We start from the raw sequence: 26,441 nt of genomic DNA on the forward strand, positions 1-26,441 counted from the left end.
TGAATTGTAGCTGTAGCTTGCTTTGCCTGGTCCCCATTAGCTGTTACTATTTTTTTTTCTTCTTTCTTTCAAGTTTTGAAGAGAATGAATTGAATTCAAGATTGTTCCATTTTTCTTCCACACTGGAATGTTGACCAGACAAACTACAGACTTGCAACTGCAGGTCTAACTGAAGCGTTCCTGCCTGTTTAAGCTGCAGTGGAAAAGCGGTCTTCTGGGCCCAGCTGAATGCAAGAAGGCACAAAGAAGAAGTTCTTCATCAATGTGTCTGAAGCAATTGCAGCATCTTGCATCTCATCCCTGCAGCAGAAAAGGATTGAGAGCTGGAGTAAGGAGTTTTCATGTGCACTTTCACAGCATCACAGAATAATTGAGGCCAGAACAGACCTCTGAGATCATCAAGCCCAGCCTATGGCCTAACACCACCACACTGACCAGACCATGGCATGAAGTGCCACATCCAATCTTTCCTGAAACACCTCCACCACCTCCCTGGGCAGTCCATTCCAGTGTCTAATTCCCTTTCCATGAGGAAGTGCTTCCTAACATCCAACCTAAACCTCCCCTGGTGCCACTTCAGGCCATGCCCTCTGCTCTTGTCACAAGTTGCCTGGGAGCAGAGCCTGACCCCCACCTTGCTACAACTTCCCTTCAGGTAGTTGCAGAGTGTAATAAGGTCCCCCCTGAGTCTCCTCTTTTCCACGCTAATCAACCCCAGCTCCCTCAGCCTCATATCAGAAACCAGCCCTAAATACAGCACTCTGGAAGTCTACTGCCCCCTGGATAGTTCTGCCTTAGTCTCAGCAGGAGAGAGAATCAGCAGCACAAGTGCCTGGCAAAGACTGAGACTCTGTTGGCAGGAGCACACAGCCCTGGCTGCCTCACTACTGGAATAGGTTACTCACCTCAGCACCACCACAACCACCTTACTGCCCTCCCTGCCTGCAGGAGTGCACACCAGGTGCAGTTACCAGGATTAGAAAGGCTTGACAAAGAATAAAAGGCTTTACAGCTACCACTAAACTCAATCAACAGCAGGTACTCTGCTTTCCTTTGTCAGCTTTAAAGCAAAGCTGGTATTTGATCACAGCTCTCAGCCTTAGCAGAGTCAGACAACAGTAAAAAAACCTAAACCCACACAACCCCAAACTAAACCAGCACTTTGTTGCATCTTCCTATATTTAGCATGGGATAGAAGTTTCTGCTGGGCTGTCAAGTGCACATTCCTGAAGCCGGTGAGCACAACCCTGCCAAGGTTGCCCTCTGCTACCAGGAGGATTTTCTTACCAGTCACTGAAAGACATCATGTAGTAAATCAGTGGCCTCTGATAGTCGTTAAAGGCAGACTGTTCACCCAGGGTCCCAGAACCCATGTTATCAAAGATCAGCCAATCTCCAACGCTCAACTCAGGAAGAAGACAGTTTTCCACAATTTGATCAAGCTCATCACAGGATGGACCCCAAAGGCTGCTTGCAAACAGAGGCTCATCTTCCTTGTATTTCTAGGTGGAAATGATCCAAGGAATTCAGGTTTCAGTTTATCGAATGCCACCATTTTCAAATACACAGAAGGAAAACTTTGTATCTAGTTGTATATTTAACACTTCATTTGTATATTACAAATGAGGACTTTGGAGAACAGAGAAGGACTCACCTTGTGAACCTCTGGGATAGCATTCAGTTTCTCAGACAATTTACTTGCAAACGAACCATAAACGCCATCATTTATGTAATATGTAAATACTGGTTCATCATCACTCCTGGTCTGCTCCACTGCAAGCAAAAACAGAACTTGTCTTGCATGCATTTGTTGTCATAAGGAGTTCTTTTACACCCTAAGTGAACTGCTTTCTCCTGACAAGGGGGTTCCATATGCACTGGAAAGGGAGAATGAAGAGCAGAGTAACCTCTGAGACCAGATTGTAAACCAAGCTATAATAACAGGGAGGTTGTGGATGCCTCCTTCCTTGGGGTGCTCAAGGCCAGGCTGGATGAGGCCTTGAGCAGCTGAGTCTAGTTGAGAAGTGTCCCTGCTAATGGCAGGGAGGTTGGAGTAGATGAGCTCTGAGGTCCCTTCCAATCTAAGCCATTCTGTGATTCTAAAGCATCAGGCTTAACAGAATTAATGCTTTCAGTAATAACCACTGTTGAGAATAAAAATCCAATTTCTACTTCAGCAGAGAAGCAACTAGCTCTAAGCTGGATCTGTGTCCTTCTGTAAAGCACCCAGTGCAGCTTTAACCACTGAGAAGTCAAAGCTAGTAAGAAGTGACAACTGTTACAAAGGAAGAGAGATACACAGATGACATCTGGTCAGAAGCCAAAGGGCAGATGAAGGTGCAAGCATAAGTAGTCCATCCTGCCTGAAAGCAGGCAGTGAGCTGCACTGGTTCACAACACCCAAGAGACAAGCACAGCCCTTACCTCCAGAAGGAAGAAGCTTATCACACTCAACAGTCTTCTTTGCAATGATGTTAACTGCCAGCGTAAATGCAGAGGAGACATAGTAACACCCAGGCTCTGCAATCACATTGACACCAGATTCCTTAGGAAAGTAGACCTCCAGCAATGGCCTGATGAAATGATTAACCTAGGGAGTTGAAGTCAAAGGTAATACCAATGAAACTCATCTTAGGGAAGTGTCAGGTTTCATCTCCAAGCAGCAGCTTTCAGCAGTTCAAGCCAGCGCACCAAGAGCTTACTCTGTTCTGAGGTGCCCAATTTACACAACTGTTAAGGCAAAATTGGTCCTTCTGCTGAACACTGAGACCTGAGTACCACACCTCCAAGTACTACACAGTCCCTCCCCTCCCAGCCAGAGTTCAAGCTGTGGCACTCAAGGCTGCAGAAGTGACATCAAAACTTGTCCAGAGCAACAATGTAATCGACACCTGAACCCAGACAAAAATCTGAGCCCTTCTGTGAGCAGTTCTGAACACTGCCCTAGTAGATTTGACACTGATGGTGAAATCTTAAGCCATAGATTTGAAGACTAACAAGCATTTTGGACAAGTTACAACAGCTGAGCTAAGAAAGAAAAGCCCCAACTGCCATTAATGACTTTTTACAGCATCACTTTCACTGTTAACAGTGCTCTGTTTGATGTGCCACCACTGCTGAAGATCCCATTTAGGCCAAATCAAAGGCTGGCCAAAAGCAAAGATAAAAGCAAGACCCTGATAGTCTTCAGTTCTAAAGCTAAGCACCAGAAACTTTTATGTAGTAGCAATATGGTTGATGATCCAAAGCATGCTAAGTAATCCTGGCCCAAACCATGCAGCAGAGTAACCAGTTGGGACAAGAGTCAACTGCCTAAACAAATGGGTTACTACTGCTAAGGTGTCACAGGACAGCAATTTAATCTGGGACATGGCTAACACAGCATTCACCCAGTGAGCAGGATGAAAAAAAAAAAACCAGGCATTCTCAAGGAGTGGTTACCCTACCCAGGATAAAAAAAAAATATCAACACAGTTCTTTGGATCACAGGCTACCACAGAACTTAGAATAGGTTTCAGCTGTCAACGTTAGCTGCACTCTGAAGGCTAAATACCTCAGATGTCTAACTCAGAACTCAACAGATTGCAAAGATGAAACTTCCAAAACATTGCATACCTCTTCCAGCTGCAGTTCTGAACCTGTGAAGCCCCCACCAATATCCAACACGTTCATATTAAAGCCAAATTCTTCCTGAAAAGCACAGGCAGAAGGTAAGTGCACAGACAACTGTACGACATTTTTTGTTGCTCCTTACTGTGTCTGTTTTGAGTATGTCTAGCAGAGTACATCTAATGAGGGAGTAATGGCATTCTAAGAGTCAACATAGCTCCATTAAGCCTAGCAGCAATAGCATTGGGATGTCAACAGAGGCTGTCTCAAGTCCCACAGCAGTATCAGCTCCCATCTGGGGCTTCTTTGTTCTGTTCAGACATTATCTGCTGAAGAGGGGAGTACATTCTGACAGAGTTTAGGAACTCATATCTGTGCAATGCAAGTCATCTCAGATGATGTTCAGAGAAGGTAGTTCTGAACTCTGCAATGTAAGAAATACACAGAGTATGTGTAAGGCTCACAAGAGCTTATCTGAAACATCTGACAAATACCAAGCCAACCTCATGGAGTTCAACAAGGCCAAGTGCAAGGTCCTACACAGGGGTCAGGGCAATCCCAAGCATAAATCCAGGCTGGGTGAGAAGTGGAGGAGAAGGGCTTGAGCGTGCCAGTTGGTGACAAACTCCCCAGGAGCCAGCAATGGTCCCTGGCAGCCCAGCAGGCACACAGCTGTGTGCTGAGCTGCATCCAAAGCAGGGAGAGCAGCAGCACAGGGAGGGGATTCTGCCCCTCTGCTCTGCTGAGACCCCACCTGCAGCACTGCCTCCAGCTCTGGGGCTCCCAGCAGAAGAGAGACATGGAGCTGCTAGAGAGGGTCCAGAGGAGACCACAAAGATGATCAGAGGGCTGGAGAACCTCCTGTATGGGGACAGGCTGAGAGTTGGGGCTGTTCAGTCTGGAGAAGAGAAGGCTCCAGGGAGACCTTAGAGCAGCCTTCCAAGTATCTGAAAGAGGGCTACAAGAAAGCCAGGAAGGGACTTTTCATGAGGACTTGTAGTGATAGGACAAGAGGGAATAGAATGAAGTTTGAAGAGGACAGATTTAGAGTGAAGATCAGGAAGAAATTCTTTCCAGTGAGGGTGGTAAGACACTGGAGCAGGCTGCTCAGTGAAGTTGTGGATTTTCCCTCCCAGGAGGTGTTGAAGGCCAGGTTGGATGGGGCCTTGAGCAACCTGGGCTAGTGGGAGGTGTTCCTGCCCATGGCAGGGGGGTTGGAATTAGATGATCTTTAATGTCCCTTCCAATCCAAACCATTCTATGACTCCAAATTTGGATATCCCCCCCATATGATGCTTATTATGAATCTCTATGACGCTTATTATTAATCTATGATGATGATTATTATTAATCTCAGATTAACCTGCACCAAATTAGTAATTCTATCACGAGGAATGCTTAATATTTTAATACCACTTAACTGTGCTCTGCAGGATTGAGATGAATCTCAAGAAGCCTTTACCAGATGTGGGAGACTTGAATTGGAAAACAGCATCCAAGGCTACTGCCTGTCAGTGGGACAGCACCCATTCATCTTTGTGCACCATCAGGATTATAAAGTTTGCTTTAGCTCTACCGGACTTCACAATGGAGCATTTAGTCCCTTTCTAAGAGTTCCATTTCCTACATTGATGCATTTTGCAAAGAATGCAGTTGGTTTGCTGAGACAACTAGACTGGAAGGGATCCTCTGCTGTGGCAATGGGGTGTGTGCATCCATCTACTTACAGCCATGTCAAACACACAGCGAGCATCAGATATGGCATGAATGTAGGTTTGCAGTTCCTCGCAAGAGCCTGAAACATGGAATCTGAAAGAGAGAAACCCACAGTTAACACCCTGAACCCTGCAGCTTTCAGACTGTTTCACCACCTAAACCAGCAATGGAAGCAATTCATGTTCAAGTGGCTTGAGACAAGCCTGCATAATAATACAATAATTGTGCAAGAACAAGCTCAGAAGATGATTGTCTTCTGCTCCATGGGATATGTACTTGAGACTTGCCTTGCTCTTCATGCTATGAGTGTCCTACATCTTTGAGAAGTAACAACAGATTTACTGAACCTTTCTGTCATCTCTACTTCAGTGAGTGCAAATGCTAACAGTTCCTGTATACAGTATCCTCTTATCCTGCTTTGTGTTGCCTTGCCTGTGCAGCCTCTCTGCTGGGCTTCCAGTTTGCTGCTCAAAGCACACTATCTACTCCCTCCAGTATTTGGGAGAGAATCAGGAGAGTTGTGTCCCACTGCCACCCTGTTCTGAAGCCTCTTCACCCCAGGCCAGGTCCTAGTTTCACTGGAGGGCCAAATAGGCTGCCGAGCAGGTCATCAGAAGCAGAGAAGCACTGATGCCTCCCTCAAGCCCCTCTTGTTCCCTGTCTAATAGGTTTAAGTACTGCCATAATACTGGTAGTAACTGAGGTGCTACAAGCAGGAACAACATTCCCATGGGCTTCTTAAAGATCAGTATGGCCTGCTGGTTCTGGACAGATTGTACCACACCCATGTGTCACAATGTTCTCCACACTAAATCTGCCTCCACACAGCATTCCTTAAAGGAGGAAGGGTCACATTTTAAGCTTACTGGCAAAAATTTTAATCTATTTTAACACTAACTTCAAACAGATTTGCATCAAAACAATTGTTTTTTTAATCCCCAAATCTGACTTTTGTTTTAAATACTGCCTTCATGACCCATCCTCTTAGTTTGGTTGCTTTGTTAGAAACATTCAGAAGCACATGACAGACCAGCAGCTGCAGGCAGACAGAGCAGTGACTTGTGCATGCACTCTTCCTCCATACAGCTAAATCTTTGCAAAACTTTAAGTTAAAATACCACAGATCATCTGGAAGTTCTCAGAATGCTGGGGTTCATTCCTACCATCTCCAAGTCAAAAAACTGAGTGACATGGGATCTAGCTCTTAGAAAATTCAATCCCATATTCTTAAGTGTGTCCAAGCCTTTCCATACCATAATAGCACTTATCTGTTATGCTGTTTATTGCTGGAGAAGTACAAACTAAGTTGCCATGGAGGTTCAAGAGCACAGCTAGAAAACAGGAGAGGCTTCTAAACTTTGTTTGTTGGCTGACAGAAGGATTTCTGATACTCAATTGCCTTGATGACTGTAATATGTGCTTCATTTCACTTTTCGCTATGTTAGCACTTTGCTTGCAAGCAGAAACTCAGGATCCAAAAGTTCTTAGTTTGGGGTTTTTTTGTTTGTTGTTTTGGTTTGGTTTTTGTAGTTTAACTAACCCATGTAAATCAGTATCAAGACTGGGGGGAATTCTTTTGCATTCTATGTCTAGAGTACATCATACAAACATTTGCTTGGCCAGCATGGAACAATAAAGTTACTCACTTGACACCAACTACTTGGACTCCCAACTCCTTAGCACATTCCATGAGGTGCCTACAATTCTTCAGAGTGGTGCCAAACTTCATATTCAGCTCCTCATCAGCAGTAATGCCTTCTGTGGCAATGTGCAGTAAGAGCCTAAGAGAAGGGGAAGATGATTGGGGCAGTTGGTTTACATCATCAGCACATGTGAAGCCTGAAGACTGTCAGAAGTGTGTTGATTATGTTGTCAGTACTCCAGCGATGGATGAGTCAAGGGAACCTAATAAAAACAATCCTGTACAGAGAAAAAACTAGCAATTAGGGGCTAAAACATGGAGCCAACAAGGACAAGGGATTTTGAAATGCAGCAACTAAGACTCTTTTGCAGCAGCAAGAGTCTGCTGAGTGCTGTAATAAAAAAGAATGTTACCTTCTAAGAAAGTACACTCTCCCATAAAAGCAGTAAGACTGAAATATGTTTTTCCCATCTCTCCTCCTTTCCAGCCAAGAGGAGAGCATGGAGCTTCCCCTGCAGTCATCTGCATCAAACTTGGTTAACTCAGCATCTGGAGAACAGTAGGCTGGAGCATTGAAAGCACACCCCAGCCACATCTCCCCTCCTGGCTGAGAACATGGACTGAGGATGGGGTAGAGGTGTCAGTCCCTTCCATGCCCCTTCTTACAGGGCTCTTGTGAGGCAGAGGGGAAGCAAGTATACTTCTCAGTCTTAAGCAGTGAGACAGCTTCCTCCCTCCAGCCAAAGCCTCATTCTGGGTAGGTCTGGCAAACCACGGTGCTGGTGTTGACAGTTTTCTACATTGAAGTAACATTTGAGGGGCAAAGGCATGTTCACATCAGAACCTCCAGAGGTATACCTCCAAAACTGACAAATTCAAACTGCTGTTCACCAAGAAAGTCACTCCCCCCCACAATAAAGATCCATTAGTCACAAGGGAAACTAAACAGAAATTGTTACTACACACACAGACCATACAGAGCACACTACAGTGAACCAAGATGGAGAACACAAGCAAGTGGCAGAAGCTCTGCACCCAAGGGAAATGGCTCTGTTCAAGACATGCAACAAGTGAAATTCAGCCTAGCCACTATAAACAGAGAATCACAGAATGGTTTGGGTTGGACATGACCTTTAAAGGTCATCTAGTCCCCATGTCCTGCAAAAAGCAGGGACATCTTGACCTGGATGAAGTTGCTCAGAGCCCTGTCTAGCTCAACCTTGAATGTTTCCAGGGATGGAGCCATCTGCCACCTCTGGGAAACCTGTTCCAGTGTTCTACGACTCTGAAAAAAATTACCTAGTCTAAATCTCTCCTCTTTTAGTTTAAAGCCATCACCCCTAGCCCTCTTTGCAAGACAACCTGCCAGAATGGTCTCCATCTTAAAGGCCCCCTTTATGTACTAGAAGGCTGCAATAAGGTCTCCCTGGAGCTCCCTCTCCTCTCCTGGATGAGCAACCCCATCCCTTTGTTTTCCATCACAGGAGAGGTGTTGTCCTAACTTCTAGGAGGCTAACTTCTAAAAGCTGCTACCCTAACTTCTAGAAGGCCCTTTCCAAATGCCTACAAAATGCATTGCAAGTACATTGTGAAAGAGCAGAGGAAAAAAAAAGAAAAATCTTTAGTTCTCACACAGGTTGCCCAGCAATCCTTGTTAACTTATACTACCTCATGCCTGAAACAGCAGCCTCTCATTTCCTGCTTCTCCACTAGCACAGACATTTCTGTTCAAGAAATCTGTAGTCAAGCAATCCTCTGTAAAGCACTTGGGAAAAAGTGCTAGACATAATAAAAAGTATTTGTCAAAAGCTGAACTCTTCAAAATGGAAACAAATCTCAAATCCACAATACTCTAGTTTGTGACCACTTCTGAAGTCATCAAATGTTAAAGTGTACTGCTGAATTTTGATGTCAGTGTGAGTAAGGGTAGTTTTTTTACTGCAAACCACTGCAGAAAGTATAATTCTGGTATCTGGAAAACTAGCAGGTTTCTTCTTCCTGGGTTTCAGCCAGTTGGAGCAAGGCTAGAGGACAATGTGTGTGTTTGGGGTTTCTGTTTAAGGAAGCATTGATACTTAAAACAACCGTGGCTCTACTGGAGCTCCACAGACACCAATCATAGCAGTTAAACTTTGCCTGGAAAAAAGCCAAAGGTATAAAAGAAATGAAAAACTTAAGCATTCCTTTGACTTAGCTTCTCTTTTTTGAAAAAGAAAACTTGCCACTTCTGAGGTAACACTTTCAAAGGCAGAAACACCAATTATATGACGAGATCTACCTACTGCTGAATTTACAGCAGAAAGCTACAAGAATTCAGAAAAATGAATTACAGCAAAGCAGGATTTCCTCATTGCATAATTAGCTTCATCTACAGCAAGGATCCAGCAAGCACACATCAAAGGAACAAGGCTATATAAAGGCTTTGACTTTTTGAAACTATGCCAAGGAAGAGAAAGCAAAAAAAAAAATCCGTTGTCACCTCAGCATTGAAGTTTTAATGACCCAAATAACAGAATTTTACTAAAACAAGCAAATCTGTACAAAACAGAAGAGCAAGAGATCAGGTTTCTAGAGAATTTAGACTGAATTTCAGTTCTTCTGTAGATTTTTATTTGTCCTTGATAAAAAGCAACTCCTTCAAATATTAGACTACAGTATTCTTGAAAAGAAGAGTTAGTTTTTTCTCTAGCTCATGAAACTCCTTCATTCTCTCTCCCTGCTTTACAATTCTTCTGGCTCAAGAAAAATCTGCATCCTAACCTTTTTTTTTGCAGTGCATGTTACCATAGACAACATCTAAAAGGAAATCCATGTAAAAACTAACAGAACTCCAACCACTAGTGATGACTGGTAAAATACTGATGATGTTAGAGACAGCTTTAGCATTGCTAAGGCTTTCAAATGCACACAGTATTTAAGGCCAGTATTTTGCACACATGTATCATACATAACATTCTTTGTAAAGGATGAAATGTCACCACTACCAACAGCAATATTAACTCTCAAAGTAGTCTAAAAAAACACCAACCCCAAACCCAAAAATCAAAACCAACCCAAAAATTAATAACTACTTGAGATGAGCAGTGTCCAGACACTGAATTTAGTAGAATCTTCCCAGTTCTTCAACTTATGGCTAATTTTGGGAGAAGACACAGCATTTCAGTAAGGACTGTCTAGAACCAAGGGCTTAGCAAAGGATGTCAGGAATTCAGTTTCAGTGTGTTTTGAGTCTGTGTAAAGCCAGACCTCACACCACTGCAAAGCACTAACAGTCACTTAGGCTCTGACTCCACATGTTTTAAAGGTATGGCCCACAGCCAAAGCATTCATATGTGAGGGATGTGATGCTTATGACAAGCACTGCTCAGTCCAGAAGAGACCATGACACACTGGCAGCAGTGACATTTATTTAACAACCAGAACAGCAGCTTTGAGCACTTCTCTACAGAAAGCACCTGGGCCAATACTGAAGTGACCAAAGAGAGCTGGGGTCAAACTTATCCCTGTTCCTAGTGGGGGAACACCTGTTGGTGTCCAAACCCTAGATGGGACAATGCACATGGCTCATTTGCTGATAAGGCTCAGCCCAGACTTCAGCTAAAGCTACTAACATGTGAACAGAATACCCCACTGAAAAAACGTACTAAAGGCCGAGCAGAAGGATGTACTTGCAGATGAGGTGCCAGACTTGTGACTTTAAATCACTAACACCTTTACATGAAGGCTGTCCTAAAAAATCAAAAATGTGTCTCCCAAAGCAGGGGCCTCACTGTCATATTAATAAGCTGAGACCCAGCTGCAAAAAGCTACCTTCAAGAGAGACAAAGAGCAGAGGAGATACAAGTGAATTGTACTGGAGGCCGTGTACCTCTCTTGCCTGTGTTCTGGGGTAGTGTTAGCTGCAACCTTAGGTTTCCCCCCCGTAAAAAGCAAACCCAAATGTTGATACTTACTTAGCGTTTGGATGGTTCCGTGCAATTTTCTTCAGCTCCACATCATTGTCACAAGTCATGATGTTTATCCCAGCTTTGGCTGCATACTTGATTTGAGAAGCTTGCTTGCAAGGGTTTGTGTAAATGATGTTTTCAGGAGAAATGCCCAGGTCTTGCACCAATGCCATTTCAGACTGAAAAGCAGGAGCACACCAGAGTTGGACACAGCCCAGCACACTGAATTTTCATTAGCTGTGCTCTAGCACTGTACTAAATAGTCAAACACACAAGAAAACTATCCTCTGCTTGTGGGGTGCAAGTATAGACTTGTAACAGGAGCTCCCAATTTAAATTATATTATTTATAACCATGGCACTTAATATCCAAATCAGCTGATTTTAAAATTAACAGACATGTGCAAGACAAAGCACAGATACATAGCAACTTACTTTACTGGAACATGCAAATCCAACACCAAGGGTTCCCAAAATTTCAAGTACACCTGGAGTAGAATTGCATTTTACAGGATAAAATGGCTTTATTGGTGCCATCACATTCTGCCATTGTATGTTCTTCTTTACCAGCTTTCCAAGGTCACCAACATAAAATGCTCTTTTTTCAGTCTAAGAAAAACCGGGAAGAATAGAAAAATAAAAGGTCTGAAATCGTGGGTTTGCTGTCAGAAACAAACAATCCATGAAACAAAGGCTTAAAGAATTATGTACATATTTTTCACAGCCTTCAGGTTTGACCTTGTATAATGCTTTTGCTTTTAATCTCACCTAGCAACCCACTGTTTTGTGTTTTATTTCAGAAAATAAGTATCTAAGGGACTATCTACCACTTCAGAGACATTGTGAATGCTATTTAGACAATATTCTGAGATTCCTGAACAAAAGATATTACTTAAATGCCAAATGATGGTTTTATCTTAAACACAGGATAGGTTACAAATCTCTTCCAACTTTTTACTTTTTATTCTCAGATGGTTATAACTTTTTGGAGGGAGAAAAATCTACTGGGAGGAAAGCTTCCACAGTCTCAACGTAATTTATAGCTTATTGTTCAAGGAATCAAAATCTTAATGCACTGCCATTATTTTAACATCTAGCTAATAGCTCACTTGACTGAAAATTCGTTTGGTAGTTATTTTAATTCAGGAAGTCAAGTTTGAGACTGTTTTCGAAATTCAAACAGAATTTTGAAGAGCTAAACTCAGTGTGTTGAGGGTGCAAAGTCAATCATCTTTAAGAAAATGCACAGACACTGTCCTGGAAACTGTTAATAGTCCCCCTGGTGTGCATCTGTTAACACAGCCTCTCAACATCAAGTCCTGCTGTGGACGCAGTGGACTGAAATCCAAACAGATCATTCAGGATTTGTTTGTAATGTGCACTCAGTACAACTCCTGTCAACTGATGGCCTACTGCATAGCAATTAAAGCCCATCACGAAACACCACCATCAACCTCAGTTAAGACTGCATATCAGAAGTTAATTCCAGCACTTGACTTTGGCAGGTATGAAACAATGTCGTGGCTTATTGTACACAATGCTGTTTCTGTTCAAAAAACAAATAGAAATTCCATCGGGTGGAAGCATACTGACCCCCTGTACGGGTCACCAGCAGGAATGGGATCTGGAGCTTTAGATCCATGGCACAGGCCTCTACCCCTTGAGCTAAAGGAGTAAATGAAAGCAGCAGAAGGCAGCTATATCCTCTGTGAGCCAGCCAGTGGTTGGAGACATGACATGTTGCCAGAAGTTTACCTATTTATTTGCTAGACAGAAAAAGAATATTAGGAATCAGGATTTGGGAATCCTACACCTGAGTTCAGAAGGCCATGGGATTTAGCTATTTGCTGTACTACAGTTGAGCACTTGCATTTGAACATTAGTTGTGATAAATCAAGGGAAAAGTGAACAACTCATAGGTATGGCATTAAGGATACAGGATTTGCTTTATGAATTTTTTTAAGCCCACTTTCTACAACCTTGTCCATAAAACAGATTACAACATCTTGCTGCCTCCTAAGGAGTAAATGAAGCCTTACTTCATTAAAACTGCTATTGTAAACACAGAATTGTTTAAGTTTCTTCATGGTAGATTGCTAAACCTTAATAGCTTTTAGACCAGTTTATTTTCTTGAAAGAAGAAAGGTATCTTCATACTCATGTTTCCAATGGAGAAAACAGTGATAGGAATACAACTGTGATCAACCACAGGAATTTTAAACTGGCTCAGCATATAGATTGTCTCAACTTTGGCATATTTTTAGGCAAAAAAAGTCTCTAACTTAGCAATATTCACTCGCCTCATTTCAGCTTCCTTGTCTGAACTCCATTCTCAAAACAGTGAGATTGGAAATGGGATTTAATTCCATCAGCAAGGCTACTTTCCTGCTGGCCACTCAGGTAGTTAACAATTGTTGCCCAAATTTCCCCAACAGAACTCAGCCCAAGGCAAAACAAACAGTACAGAACTAGCATTAGAAGAGGAAACTGTAAGGTGAGTTTTAGCTGACTGTTCCTCTGATGTTGTCAACTCAATGTTAGATATCTTGACTTAGTTTGAGGACTTAAAGTAAAACCAGAAGACTTGAAAAACTTGTAGAAAACCCCACTTACATGAGTATGTTCATAAATACAGTTGTCAATAACATCTGCAAGGGTTGCTCCTTCATCCAACAGACCAATGGAGTAATTTGCATCCTCAAGAAATCCTTTCATCTCAGCCGTATTCCACAAAGCCGACAGTCATAAACCAAGAAACACAAGGGATGGGCTTCCAAGCCTTAGATCCGGGGCCTTAAATTATGCAACAAACTGCACAAAGAAAACAAATTCATGACAACAGGCACAAAGCATACTGTGTCACTAGTTAAAATTAGAAAACTTTCTATACCTGGCGTGCTACAAACAGTAACACACACTCTTGACAAAAAAAAAAAGTCAAAGTTTTTTTTTTTCCTCTTGTTCACCCTCTATTTGCCATCAGGACAGAGCAACTCTATGAAGCCTCAAATAAAAGAGAAGCTGGTTACTTTGATACCAAAGCTGAGCAGGAAATCACTGATGCCAGGCTGTTTGAGAAGAATCCCAGGCTGTATGCACACTGATCTGTGCTGAGCTTCTGCAAACTATGAAACTACTTTAAGTGTAGCATACTTGTACAAAACACTCAGCTATTCTGAAACAGAGCATCTTAAGTGGCATTAATTTTCAAGTATGCAACTGGAAGACTGTCTGCAATACATTTCTGAGTTTAAGGAAAGCTTGTAGTTTATTTAATGTTAGCATTGACATTGGTTAGATTCACATATTTGTGTTTTGTTTAGATGCCAGTTTACAATGTCTGAATGCAATTGTTATGCACTAGACATTTATTTTGTTGTTCTGATCATAAGATTACCTACAACACTTTAAAAAAAAGATCTTCACTCCCTGTAGAGCTTAACAGAAAGAAGCCACTAGCTAGAAGTGCTATTAACTATTAATCTCAGTCAGTGGAACATTTTACTGAAGATTTGGCAAAGATCTGGAGCATTCAAAACATGAAGATCAAAAGAAAAAGAGTTAAGGCAGTTTAATTCTTTTTTAGCATAATTCCCTTATACTATGACTTTAAAAGCCTAATGTTAGCTAAGTTTAAGTACTTGATGCACCTTTAGGAGCCTGCTGGTGGTGTAAACACATTAAAATTTTCTTCTACAAGAACAATTCTTTTTTTGTCTTGCAAGAAAAAGACATGAAGAAAAATGAGTAACCCAAGCATGATGAATACATGGAAAAGAAAAATGATTTTCATTTTCAGCAGATGATTCAAATGTAGATCTGTTAACCATGCAAAACCCACAAGTCTTTTTCATCCTCTTGGGACACAGAGGCTGTTAAAGGGGAATTTTCAAGTGTTTGGTTCTTCATCTGAATCTGTAACATAGAATCATAGAATTGTCAGGGTTGGAAGGGACCTCAAGGATCAGCCAGTTCCAATCCTCCTGCCATGGGTAGGGACACCTCACACTAGAGAGCAGGCTGCTCAGAGCCACATCCAGCCTGGCCTTAAAAACCTCCAGGCAGGAGGCTTCCACCACCTCCCTGGGCAACCTGTTCCAGTGTCTCACCATCCTCATGGGGAAGAACTTCTTTCCTAACATCCAATCTGAATCTCCCCATTTATAGTTTTGCTCCATTACCCCCAGTCCTATCACTCCCTGACACCCTAAAAAGTCCCTCCCCAGCTTTCTAGTAGCCCCCTTCAGATACTGGAATGCCACAATAAGGCATGCTCCTTGGAGCATATTTTATGACATATGTCATCTGTCCTAGAACTTCAGAAAGTTCAACAAAACTCAGTGGCAACATTCTGACACCCAGTTGTTCTCTCCCCATCCCAAATCACATCCAGACAGTAAATACTCTAAGCACCTGCAACAAAATGCATGCAAGAAGTGACCCAGCTGGCAGAAGTCTCATATCTGAGCTTCTTGTTATTGTTTATTCAAGTTGTTATTGTTTATTCAAGTTGGATACATTCTGTGTTTCTTACAAGCTCACAATTCCCTGCCATGTTGTACAAACCTGTCTAAAAGCCTGCAGGCAGAATAAAAGCATTTAAAGGATTTACTACGCTTACAAGGGTCCTACTTAGCAGGATCTTAAAGTTTTGGTGGTTTTGTTCATACTACAAGCCATTTCCTGCTCTCTTAAGTGTGCAGATGGTCTAGAGTCCCTTCCACTGAATAAGTGCACAGCCACATCTGCCTTGCTGGAAGGTCTCAGTACAGCCAGTGGAACCAGTAACAGCACTGAGCAGATTTTTAGACCTATACCAGGTACACGGACCCTGAATGCTAACTGCTTGTGCCTTGTGTTTCAAATGAAGAATCTCCATCAAAACAACAGCTAGCTCCTTTATTTCCAGTCTTGGAGTTCACCTGAGTTGCCCTGGAGTAGATTCAAGCTGATTTTGTAGCATATTCATCCAAAATCATCTTGTGGTCAAGAGGCAGGGACAAAAAGGAATCTCTTGCAAGTACAGACTTAAAATAACTTGCAACAATCCATGAACAGTGTTAATATAACCTCTCCCACACTGTTAAACAGCAACTGTATTTTCTAAGTATGTCCACAGCATCTAAGCTTTCTCCTTTAGCAAAATCCATCTAGTAAAGAGCTTACACTGCCCTAGCAATTCCTGTCTACAGTCACAGGCCATTCCTCTCATTTCTCCTGCACTAGCTGGAAGAAATTCCATCTTTCAGTCTTAAGATAAGAAGAATATTCTCAAAAAAGAAAAGGGAAATTCCTACCAGAACTGCTACAGCACAACCACAAAACAGTGCCTATCTTGCTAAAGGGTTAACACCTGCAGTAGAATTTAGGATTGTGCTATAACCTCGTCCTGAGGAGGGAGGAGAATCAGTGATAAAACCCATGAAAAATCAAATGATTGCACACAGAAGGAAACAGGATAGTTTAAAGGCTTCTGTGTAAGATGAGTCAGAAATCATACAGTACAGAGTACAGTCCATGCTGGAAGTGCTGACTTGCTGCAAGTCATGATTTGATAGCCTTAAGTGTGGTAACACCATCCATTTTACCACCTGAAATGTTCGCCTGCATAATGCTCCAGGACATATATTTTAGGGCAAAGGAAAGCTGTCAAGTGGTATGAGACTTCTACAAAGGCATGCAATTGCTTTCTTTGAAGTAAGCCTTACATCCTCAGGCTCTTTAGGGTTTAACACGACTTCCCAGGTGAAGAACTTGACGATTAAAGTTTACATATTTAAACACTGCAATTAGATATCTGGAATAGAAAATTAAAATGCTCTGAGAAGTGACTACCACACACTTGTCATATGCAAGCATCCATAACAAACACATTTTCCATTCTTTCCTTCACATTGTCAGAAAATTGTTTGGCCAGAGAACAAAACCCAGACCAACCCAACCACCACCCTGAGAGGTTTGGATCTTTCACTGAAGACTTCCTCTGCAAAGAACAAAGTCTCTGCAAATCCAAAGGGCTCCCAATAATGCCTCTCAACCACATATCTTAATCCAAATAAATATTTACAAGATTAACAATTACATTCATGGAAAAACCATCAAGAGGTAGAACACATTGATCTTGCATTCCTCAGAATGCTGTTTCTTCAGGGGTAACAGATGAAAAAAAAGTAGAAGCATTTTGTCACTGAAGGTGGCAATTAAGTATAGAACAGGTATACCTGAAAAGCAGGAACAGAAGCCACACTGTTTTAATGTAGGAATTGCCTCTTTTTAATGGGAGTGCCCTTACAAAAAGTATTCCATGATACCATTCCACCAGTTTACATTCTTATCATTCAGTTAGCTAAGTGCAGCAACTAACCAACTGCCAGAAATGTAGAAGCAGGTGCTTGCCTTCACAATGGCCAAGGACACTTTGCATTGCCTAAGTTGCCTCTGGTACAAATCCCCCAAGGGTTACAGTGGAGCACCTGTACAGCTTAGGTTAGCTGCATCCTGTCATTCTCCCAGGAATGTTCCACACAGTTAAATGAGCAATGTAACAAGAGCCAAAGTAAGCAAGCAAAGATGGTAGGTACTAAAAAAATAACACCCCATCTATCATTATCCACAGCAATCAAGCTTTCAAGAGCCCCTGTGTTTTCTTCATGCTCAAATACATTATTCAAAGCTAATAAGCTAGTAAAGCTTGCTACAGTAACTACTCTAAGTGCATATATACTTTTGTGGTACCTACCAGCACTTTCACAACACAGCAAAGAGTTATTTCCCTATTCTATCCTCTTACTGGCTTAGTCAGTGTAAGTATTTGACCTCTCCATTGTCCCAGTCCTCTAAACTCCAGGCCCTCCCATTCCCCAATTGCCACCTAGTCCCATTTAGACAGTCAAGAGAGCTTTAAAGGCTAGCCAGTGCAGATAACAACTGCTTCCACTTGGCACAGACAGGGCTGGTTAACTGATCAGATTTCCTATCACTAATTCCCTCCATTTCCTATCAACCAGATGTGGCAAGAAATAGAACAGAATTTAAAAAGAGCAAGACTGCAGGCCACAGCTCCCAAACCGCTCAGGAATTCCGAGCCTGAAGAGCAAGACCGAACTAACTCCCAACTTCTTCCCTGGCCAGTGTAATACAAGGACAAAAGTGGGAGGGAGATAATTAGAAAAAGGAAGCAGGTTTAATGGGAGTTTAAGTATACCTTAAGCCAGAAGATTTATTGGAGTTCCACTGGAACATAATAATTACATTTAAAAGCTCAATTGACCGTCTTCACAGTAAATCACTCTGCAAGTTGAACAGGACTCAAACCTACCAATTAGATGCCTAACTTACGTCTTCACTTCATTTGAGGCAATCACCTGTGCTTTGGCACACCAAGCCAGGCACAGATTTACTGGAAAGCACTTGCTAGCCATGCTACCTACATCACCACTACATTCAATACTGAACTACTCATTTGTGTACAGTATACTACAACTCAGCTCAAAATAAACACACAGATCACACCACCTGGACATTCAGCTGCAAACAGAGCAAACCAGTAGCATTCCCAGCCAGGACAAGCAAGCTATACCTTGCACTATTTGCTACAGCATGAGTCTATCAGAGAAAGAATAGTTTCAATACAGGTACCAGAACAGTCTTCTCAAAGACTTCAGCCAGAGCCAAAACTCCTTCAGAGTAGTTTTAGAAATTACAATTCATTATAGGACCTTAAGATTTCACACATCATTCACTTCTTCCTGCTTTATTCCTGTTGAAGTGCAAAATGTAGAAGGGGAAAATAGCATTGCAGTACCCACATACAAAAATGAGCCAAACCTCAGAAACTGAACAAGAGAAAATTTCCTCAGATCTTTTTCTTATAAAATCCTGTGACCTTTGCAAAACGACACTGATAATCAGAGACTTCTCAGTGTTAGCTGTGCTCACTTGAATAGGTCAGTTGTCTGCATAGAATTAATGTGGTTAATTCAGTAAGTTTCAAACAAAACAGGAATATGACCTGTGGAGATAAACTCAGAAATCATGAGAAACCAGGCTCACCCTGTGCCTCCCTTACTGCAATATTTTCTTAGAACAGGGTCATCCACACCAAGTACCTTATCAGGAGACACACTAACACAGCTGGCTTTGGATTCTTTGTGGTCTTTAAAAAGTACCTGGCTCAGTCAGATGCACTTAACCACTCATAAGTTTTACATTAAAAAGCATTTCATAGGTACTAAGCCAAACAAAAGTGCCTGCAGCTAGACAAAAAACGTATTACTGTAAAGCCAGCTTAACTCAGATAGCACAAAGAGCATTTAAGGCTATTGTTAAAACCACATAAAGCTATTGTTTTATGTTAACAGAACAGGATAACCACACACATTCCAGAGTTTTCTGTGCTCCTTAAAATCAGCTATGCACATTCATTTGGTTTCTAAGGACCTTGGTTTTCTTTAACAGCTATTTGCCTCAAAAATGTAAAGGCATTTACATGAATGGTACAGAGTTTCCATCCAACAGAATCCCACATTCTACTGTAGCTCAATTACAACTATATGTGGAAGTGGATAGTAATTAGCAAATAATGGAGAGAGGCATTTGGGAAGGCACACCCTTCATCAGCAGCCTTAGTTACTGTAGCTATTTGAGTAACCCTAGTCCCCCCTGGAATGAAAGCCCCATATAACACACCCCACTACTTTCAAATGCTGATAACCTCCATCAAGGCAGTTACCTCGCTTAACAAAGACACAATACATGTTTGTATGCTCAGAAGTGTTTATTCTCCAGCATACAGATTAAAAGAGAAGGAAAAGACTTACATGGACAAGTTAGGAGATGGAACCCTACTATCATCAGCTAGGTTCCCAAGGTGGCTCGGCGTTGAAATCGAACTGTTCTCTATAAAGCACTTCTCCTAAGCCCTCTGGATAGTTGTAAACTTGATCAGAGATTTTGCCCTGTGGAAGAAGATACACACAAAAATGAATCTCATAGCCAGAACAAAATAAAAGCTTTGTCTTCAAACACGTAACAAACACCTTTTCAGCAGTGCTTTTCAGGAGGCTTGCAGCAATCCCACCACGAAGTTTATAACCACATAAAATGCCCAGGGTAAGAGTGAACATGAATGTTGAGGCAGATCAAGTCAGGTGTATGCAGAACTGCTAAAACACATTAATTTGGCACATGAAACTGTTTGTTGTAGTTTTCTTTTGTAAGTCTGAACTGGGAGACTTTCAAAACTAACTGCAAAGAGCTCTACATGACCCTGCTTGAAGGCAGTATGCCTGGATACAGGACTAGACGCCCAGAAGCATTTTTGACCTTGCAACCACTCTGATTCTTCCCCTCCCCACTTCCTTTCTATTTTAGAATTCCCTTGCCATGTTTTCTTCCTCTGCTGTGAATGAAGACAGCATATGGGGGAAAAATAGTGCTTTATATAGTGAAACTGAACACCATACAGACAAATCCAGAGATGAGCAAGACAGTAAAAAGAAGGGAACTTATGCTTGCCTTCAGGAATGAGGAAATATCTCAGCTGGCCATTGAAGGCTATTACAAACAACCCCAAAGCAAACTTGAAAAGTACAAGGCTAGCTCACTCAAATTAAGGCAAAACAATCACATAAAACAGTACAATGAACATAAAAACTAGTCAAGGAAACATTAACCAGCCCTGCTGAGAAATCCAATCCTTCTAAGAGGAACTGTAATTTTCAGGGATTAAATATGATACAGAAGTGATGATGTGTAAACCAAACACAGAAACGGTTTCTATGAATTCACTGTGGTCTACAGACCACATGAAACACAGAATGTGCCAACCTACTGTAAAAATAAATCTTTGCTGCTCTCATTTAAATGAGACATGTGCTGACTACAAAAACCTGGTTTCTGGTAAATCACCTAACCCAAATTATCTTTTAAACCACATGACAGTTAAACAAGCTGCTGAAGTGTATTTCTTTTCACTTATTCTTGCCATTATAAAACCAAACTAGTATACTGTATAAAGTACTCAATTAGTGTGAGCACAACTTGGGGGTAACTTTCACAGCAACTCCAGAAGAGCAATATTTTCAGCTTTAGCATATAAATTAGCATTTGGTAGCATACAACATTAAAAATAAACCTCAGCACTTTGAAATTGAGATATTAAGGGATTTTGCCTGCTAGAATTAGTGCCATGAAGTGTATTTAATCTTATCCCTTTCTTCAGGAAAGAAGTTGGTAACATTTAGTTCTGAGTGTGCACACAAGTTTTAAAAGCTGCCAACAGTCTTCTTCTGTACAATTAATAACTCCATTAGTTACCAGTGCTGTTCTGATTATACGCAAGAACTCTCATGAATTTTCCAATGACTATGAAGTTTAGCACCCAAAACAAGTCATTAAAACCAGGTGTTTCTAGGGAGAGTGTATGACCTTTAGTGCAGAACTTTAAAAGCCACACTTCAGACAAGTATCACCTGCAGTACTATTCCAATTAATATTCTCACATGCCTCAAGAAGTTCCCATGCAGTTGGAATGAAAACTGATCATTTTCTGTAGCAAGCCAACTGTGAGCTGTGCTGAGTTCTAATTGCCCTCAGAATTCCTTTAAAATGAGAATTACTTACTTGAATTATCTACAGAAAGTTTGACTGCCTTCTCTTTTGTGCAGGTTTGCCAATATTCAATATGCAGGGGGAAAAGGGTACGATACTGGACTTTCAAATCATAGTAATTTTACTGTTTTAAATAGCACCAGGGGTTAGTTTCCTGTAGGGTGATAGAGCAGTGCTACCATTTTATGCAGAAGTGTATTAGATGTCCATAACTGATATGGAGAAAATTTTTAAAAGAATTGTGAGTGCAATCAGCCACAGTGAAAAGTGTTCATTGCTTAAGAGCCTTAAAGTAGGCATAAAAGCATTCTTTGCTAAACAGTGAGCTTTCAGTTCTGGGAATAATCAACAAGCCAGCTTTGCCTTTTAATACCCAAGTGACACCGTATTTATGTATCATCTGTTAGTGTAGTTCACTAGCAGGTGCCTCAAGTTTGACTGGAATTCAACCAGCAATGCTGTGCTTCATACCTGAATAGTAACACTCACCTGAGGAACAAAATAAGCCCACAGTTGTCCACAGCATGTAGCTTTGCCAGAACAACTGCGTCCCTATGGCAAGCTTTGAGTGCCAGCAGGCCAGTCTGGGCCAGGCTTTTTCCAGCTGGCCCCCTCAGTTCCATATATCTGATATTAACAGGCCTACAGAACTAGTTTCCAATTAATTTGATTAATAATAAAAAAAATAAACAACTCACTGCATCTGTTTTGTGAAAAGAGACCCTTTAGTGACCTGAGCTAAACTATCTCTGAACCAAGCCCTGAAAATCCAGAAAAACCATGACCTTGCACATTTCACCAACTGACAGACTCAGAGGCACCAAAGTTACTCTAGTCCAGGAAAAAAACCAGATCAGGGTGTTGTGACAAGGCAGTCACCTGAGGAGAGCAGTCCTGAAGGGAGCACAGGTCCCCAAGGAATTCACCCATCAGCTACATCAATGGCATTTTTAACTGAAATTTACCATTACACCAGAATTAAGCCTCCCTTTCAGGAAGGAACAGTCTTAATTTCCTTCCACAGCACTGTCTCTCCTTTAACTGGAGAGATGGAATCATTTCAAGGCCATGCAGCCCAGCATTGCTGCAAACACAGACCTGCACCAGCCTTCCAGCACAGGGAGCAGCAAGAGGCACAAGCTGCTTGCCGGGGGACAGGCTGCAGTGCCAGAAGGCAGTAAGCCTGCCTCTTGCCTCCTGTAAAGCTGTCCCCACAGGACAAACATTCCCAAACAACACTTTGCCTCTCCCGAAGTCCTGTACCGACCCCTTTCTGGGGTTTAAAAGCCTTCCCCTGGAGACCAAGGCTGGCAGAAGGGATGGGGGGCAGCAGACGGCTGGTTGCAGGGTGGCTCAGCCTACAACAGGCAGAGCAGGCAAGGGAAGGGAGCTCACCACTGCCTGAAGCACAGGGGAGGGGGCTGCCGTGTCGCAAGCATCAGCCACGGCAGCAGCAGCATTGTTCACACGGTGACAGGAAGGAAAGAACTAGACTGGACCAGTCCAGACTGGAACAAACCCCTCCTACCATCATCATTATTCACAACCCCCACCTCCCCCCCAGCACCGCTGCCTCCTACATTTACCCAGGGAAGAATAGCAAGTGCAGTATCTTCAGAGCCAAAAGCACAGCAGCAGGGACGAGGGCAGAAGTGGGGCAGCACTCCCCCCACAACCCAATGCCACACAGAGACTGAGCCATGCATCTGGCTGGGAGGGCAGGCAGGTCTAACCCACTTTATTGGATACCACACTGCTTTCACACAGGGCAGCTACATTCAACTGGGACAATACAATCAAATCCTGCTTGGTCACCAGAGACTGCTGCAGAAGTCTGAAATACAGCACCTCCCCAGCCTGTTAGCACATGTCACCTGTGCAGGATTTTGCCCTGAAGAAGGTGCACTTCAGAAAGGCTCAAAAGATTTAAGCTTTCTTCCCTCCTCACCACAATCAGGGTGTCCCCAGCACAGACACACATCATCTTGGGCTCTGAGTGAGCCCAGGCTGCCACCTGGAAGAGACTTGCAGTGTTGTCTAATAAAGAGCCATGACAGTATCCTCAGTCACACCAGCTGTTCCACATCCCTGTGTTGGCGTCATCCACCTTGGACATGCATGAGCCCCCTGCTCCCACATTGTACTTCCAGCACCCATACAGTCAAGTTGGCAGGCACTTCTGCTGAGCCCTCACCACTACAATCAGTCACAGGCACTTCTCCTGATCATTCCAACAGGGAACAGCACAGCAACAAGCACACACACACACTTGGCATACCCTGACATCCAGGTGCACGTTTTACACACACACAGCTGGCAGCTGAGCGGTGACTGGACCCTCTTTTCCACACTTTCTGAAAGCCACCAGTACAGCAGTGGCTGGCTGGACCACAACAGCAAGAGCAACCAAGCCAAGAAGGCTGCCACGGTTCCACCAAGCCTGCTACTGCTACACTGACAGACAACGGGAGCGGTGAAACTTGCGTCCTTCCTCTAGATAACCAGCCAATACCTCCAGCAGAGAGAAGACTGCTAAGAGAAGGCTCCACTTTCCTTATGCTGGAGGACCCCACTTCCCACCCCTCTCTGCAAAGGCAATTTGCTCCGTCATTCCAGCACTCGTCCCGGAAAGCGTCACTTGTGCACTGCCCTTACAACTTGTGCGGTGCCCTGACAGCTTGCACTGCTGCCCTGCTCCCTGGTGTGACCCTCTGTCCACCACATCGAGGGGGACAGGGTGAAGCCTTGTGCAGGCGCCCACAGGCACAGCTCAAGTGACGGGCAAAAGGTGCCTGACAGTGGGAGCCCGGATGGATAGTCACGCTTACAGACGCACAACATGGCCTCTGAGAGGCAGGCAAGAAGCGAGACACCGCGACCGTGCCACCGGCACTTCTCCAGCCTCTCTGCTCCCCGTAAGCCAGGTCAGCCTCGCACACAGCTGCTCCCCCCCAGGCCCGAGGGAGCTTCTTGCAATGCGGCTGCACCCGAGGGGAAAGGATTCGCCGAGACCTCTACGGGAATCACAGTGCTCCCGAGCCCAGGCAGCCGCCACCGGGCGAGGGTACGGCACGCCGGGGTCCGGGGCAATCCCTCTCCCTGAGGGGTCCAAGAGAGAACGCTCCTCGCACTCCCCAGGATGGCGCACTGCGAGAGGAAGCAACGACCGGCGGGAACGGGTCTCCCGCCGCGGGGCACTGCCCCAGCTGCTAAGGGGGAAGACACCACACAGCCCCCCTCCGCACGGATCCGCCATGTTAGGGCGGCCGCCGAGCCCCCGCTCCCCGCGGAGCCAGCGGCCCCACCGCCTTCTCCGCGCCCTGCGGCACTAGGAAGAAGGGAGAACGGTGCCTCCGGCGCAGCCCTCGCCACTGTGCCCGGCTTCCCCCTCCCGCCTTGCCGCCTCTCACACGCAAGGCTGTCCGCCATGTTAGCGTGGCGGCCGCTGACCCCCTCCGCCCGCCGTCACCACCGCCCTCCGGGCCGCGGGGGGTCTCGCTGCTCCTCCGCTCGACCCCCGGGCGGCGGCTCCGCTTCGCCCAGCGCCTTGCTGCGCGCCGAGAAAGAGAGGGAGCCTCAGCTCTGACTCATCCCGCCGCTCTCCCATCTGCTGCCGCCGGTGGCAGCCGGTCTCGCCCCACGCCGCCGGGCGGAGAAAGGGCAGCGGGAGAAACTGGCCCCATCACCCTCCCCGCCGGCACTGCCACGGCTGCTCGCAGTGGTGCTGCCCGTCGGGAAGCCCTCCACCTTCCCGGGCCGCAACCATGGCTCCCCTTCCCCTTCTCGCACTGGGGGGAACAAGGGCTTGCCCCTCCCCAACCCCCAGGCCCAAGGAGCAGAGCTGCCTCCACTTCCTCCCGCCACCGTTGTCAATGGACGCCCCGGCCCACTCCGGCGCTCAGGGTGGGCGTCGCCACCTCCCTCCCTTCACCCCTCCCACCCTCCCACCACCTCCCCCGCGGCGCCAGCCCCAGCCCCAGCCCCCCGGGGATGCTGGGGGCACCTGGACCCCCAGCCCCAGTACTCACGTGAGATAACGGCCCGAAAGATTTGGGAAATCGTCTTCTCTTTTTAGGCGGAATTTTTAAAGAGGGATGTGGGAACCTACAGCAGAAATACAGGCGGCGGCAGCGGCGCCTTCCAGGGCCATAGGCTGCGGGGGCGACCGGCGAGGGAAGCGCAGTGCAGCGCTGGGACGAGAGGGCACAAGCAGAGAGAGACAGAGCCGGAGCGGGCCGGGGTGCGGGGCTGCGGCAGGTAGGGACGGAGGCAGGAGCACGGTACCGGGCGGCGAAGCGGGCGGCGAAGCGAGCGGCGACGCGAGAAGAGGGGGCCGCCGCTGGCAGCGTTCTTATAGGACGAGCAAGCGGGGAGGGACCGGGCGCCACGCGTCACCGCACCGCGGGGCGGGAGGCGCCATCTCCGCCGAAACCACCCCCAATGCCCCCCCCGCCACGGCAGGCCGGGTCGTGAGAGGCAGGCAGCCGGCGGAAGGGCATGCGCCGAGCACCGCTGGCAGTTAGGGCACCGTTACCGCTGCCCCGGGGCCCGCTGCCCAACATGGAGGCGCGGCAGGCTCTGCGCTTCTGCCGGCGCCGGGCCGGGCGCAGGTGCGGGCGGGGCGGGGCCCGGCCGGGCCAGGCGGGGAGACGGGACCCGCCCGGTGAGGCTGGCTGTCCCCCGGTGAGGTTGGTGGCCCCCGGCGGGCTGCCATACCTGGCTGGCAGCGCGGGTGCTGCGCGAAAGGCCGCGGTAGTTAATGGTGGAAAGGGCAAGGACCCCGCAGGGCTCAGCTGAAGGAGCCCCTCAGAATCCACGGCAGGATCCATCGGGACTCCGTGAGGGAACCCCTATCTGTGTCACAGTAACGTCTTTCCCGCGAAACCAAGACCTATCCAGTGAGCAGGTGGGAAAAGA

The 26,441-nt window shown here is 44.9% G+C and overlaps 1 protein-coding gene across 2 annotated transcripts; it reads right to left on the reverse strand.

The window, feature by feature from the left end:
* On the reverse strand, positions 1-25,718 carry AZIN1 (antizyme inhibitor 1). 2 transcript variants are annotated; one of them, XM_054385618.1, is made up of 12 exons: positions 25,553-25,718; positions 19,733-19,870; positions 13,527-13,724; positions 11,349-11,522; positions 10,921-11,093; positions 6,972-7,106; positions 5,337-5,418; positions 3,616-3,690; positions 2,425-2,590; positions 1,655-1,773; positions 1,288-1,502; positions 1-300 (listed from the first exon to the last, which is right to left on the reverse strand). In XM_054385618.1, the coding sequence occupies exons 3-12, from the start codon at positions 13,626-13,628 to the stop codon at positions 189-191; spliced, it is 1,353 nt and encodes a 450-aa protein (XP_054241593.1). In that variant the 5' UTR covers positions 13,629-13,724; positions 19,733-19,870; positions 25,553-25,718; the 3' UTR covers positions 1-188. The 2 variants fall into 2 exon arrangements, with proteins under 2 accessions (XP_054241593.1, XP_054241594.1); XM_054385619.1 differs by lacking the exons at positions 11,349-11,522; positions 13,527-13,724; positions 19,733-19,870; positions 25,553-25,718 and having other exon boundaries at positions 6,972-7,245; positions 10,921-10,941.
* Between the last annotated feature and the right edge of the window lie 723 nt (positions 25,719-26,441).

Source organism: Indicator indicator, chromosome 12 (genome assembly GCF_027791375.1).
Source record: "Indicator indicator isolate 239-I01 chromosome 12, UM_Iind_1.1, whole genome shotgun sequence".
NCBI classification, from domain to species: domain Eukaryota; kingdom Metazoa; phylum Chordata; class Aves; order Piciformes; family Indicatoridae; genus Indicator; species Indicator indicator.

Bases quoted from the DNA above. Each gene is read 5' to 3' on its own strand.
- AZIN1 (XM_054385618.1), bottom strand. From the start codon at position 13,628: ATGAAAGGATTTCTTGAGGATGCAAATTACTCCATTGGTCTGTTGGAT. The intron at 11,094-11,348 runs GTAAGTTGCTAT...CCTGCTTTTCAG, and splicing joins GATTTGCATGTTCCAGTAAA to TCTGAAATGGCATTGGTGCA. The intron at 7,107-10,920 runs GTAAGTATCAAC...CCCTTCTCTTAG, and splicing joins CGGAACCATCCAAACGCTAA to GCTCTTACTGCACATTGCCA.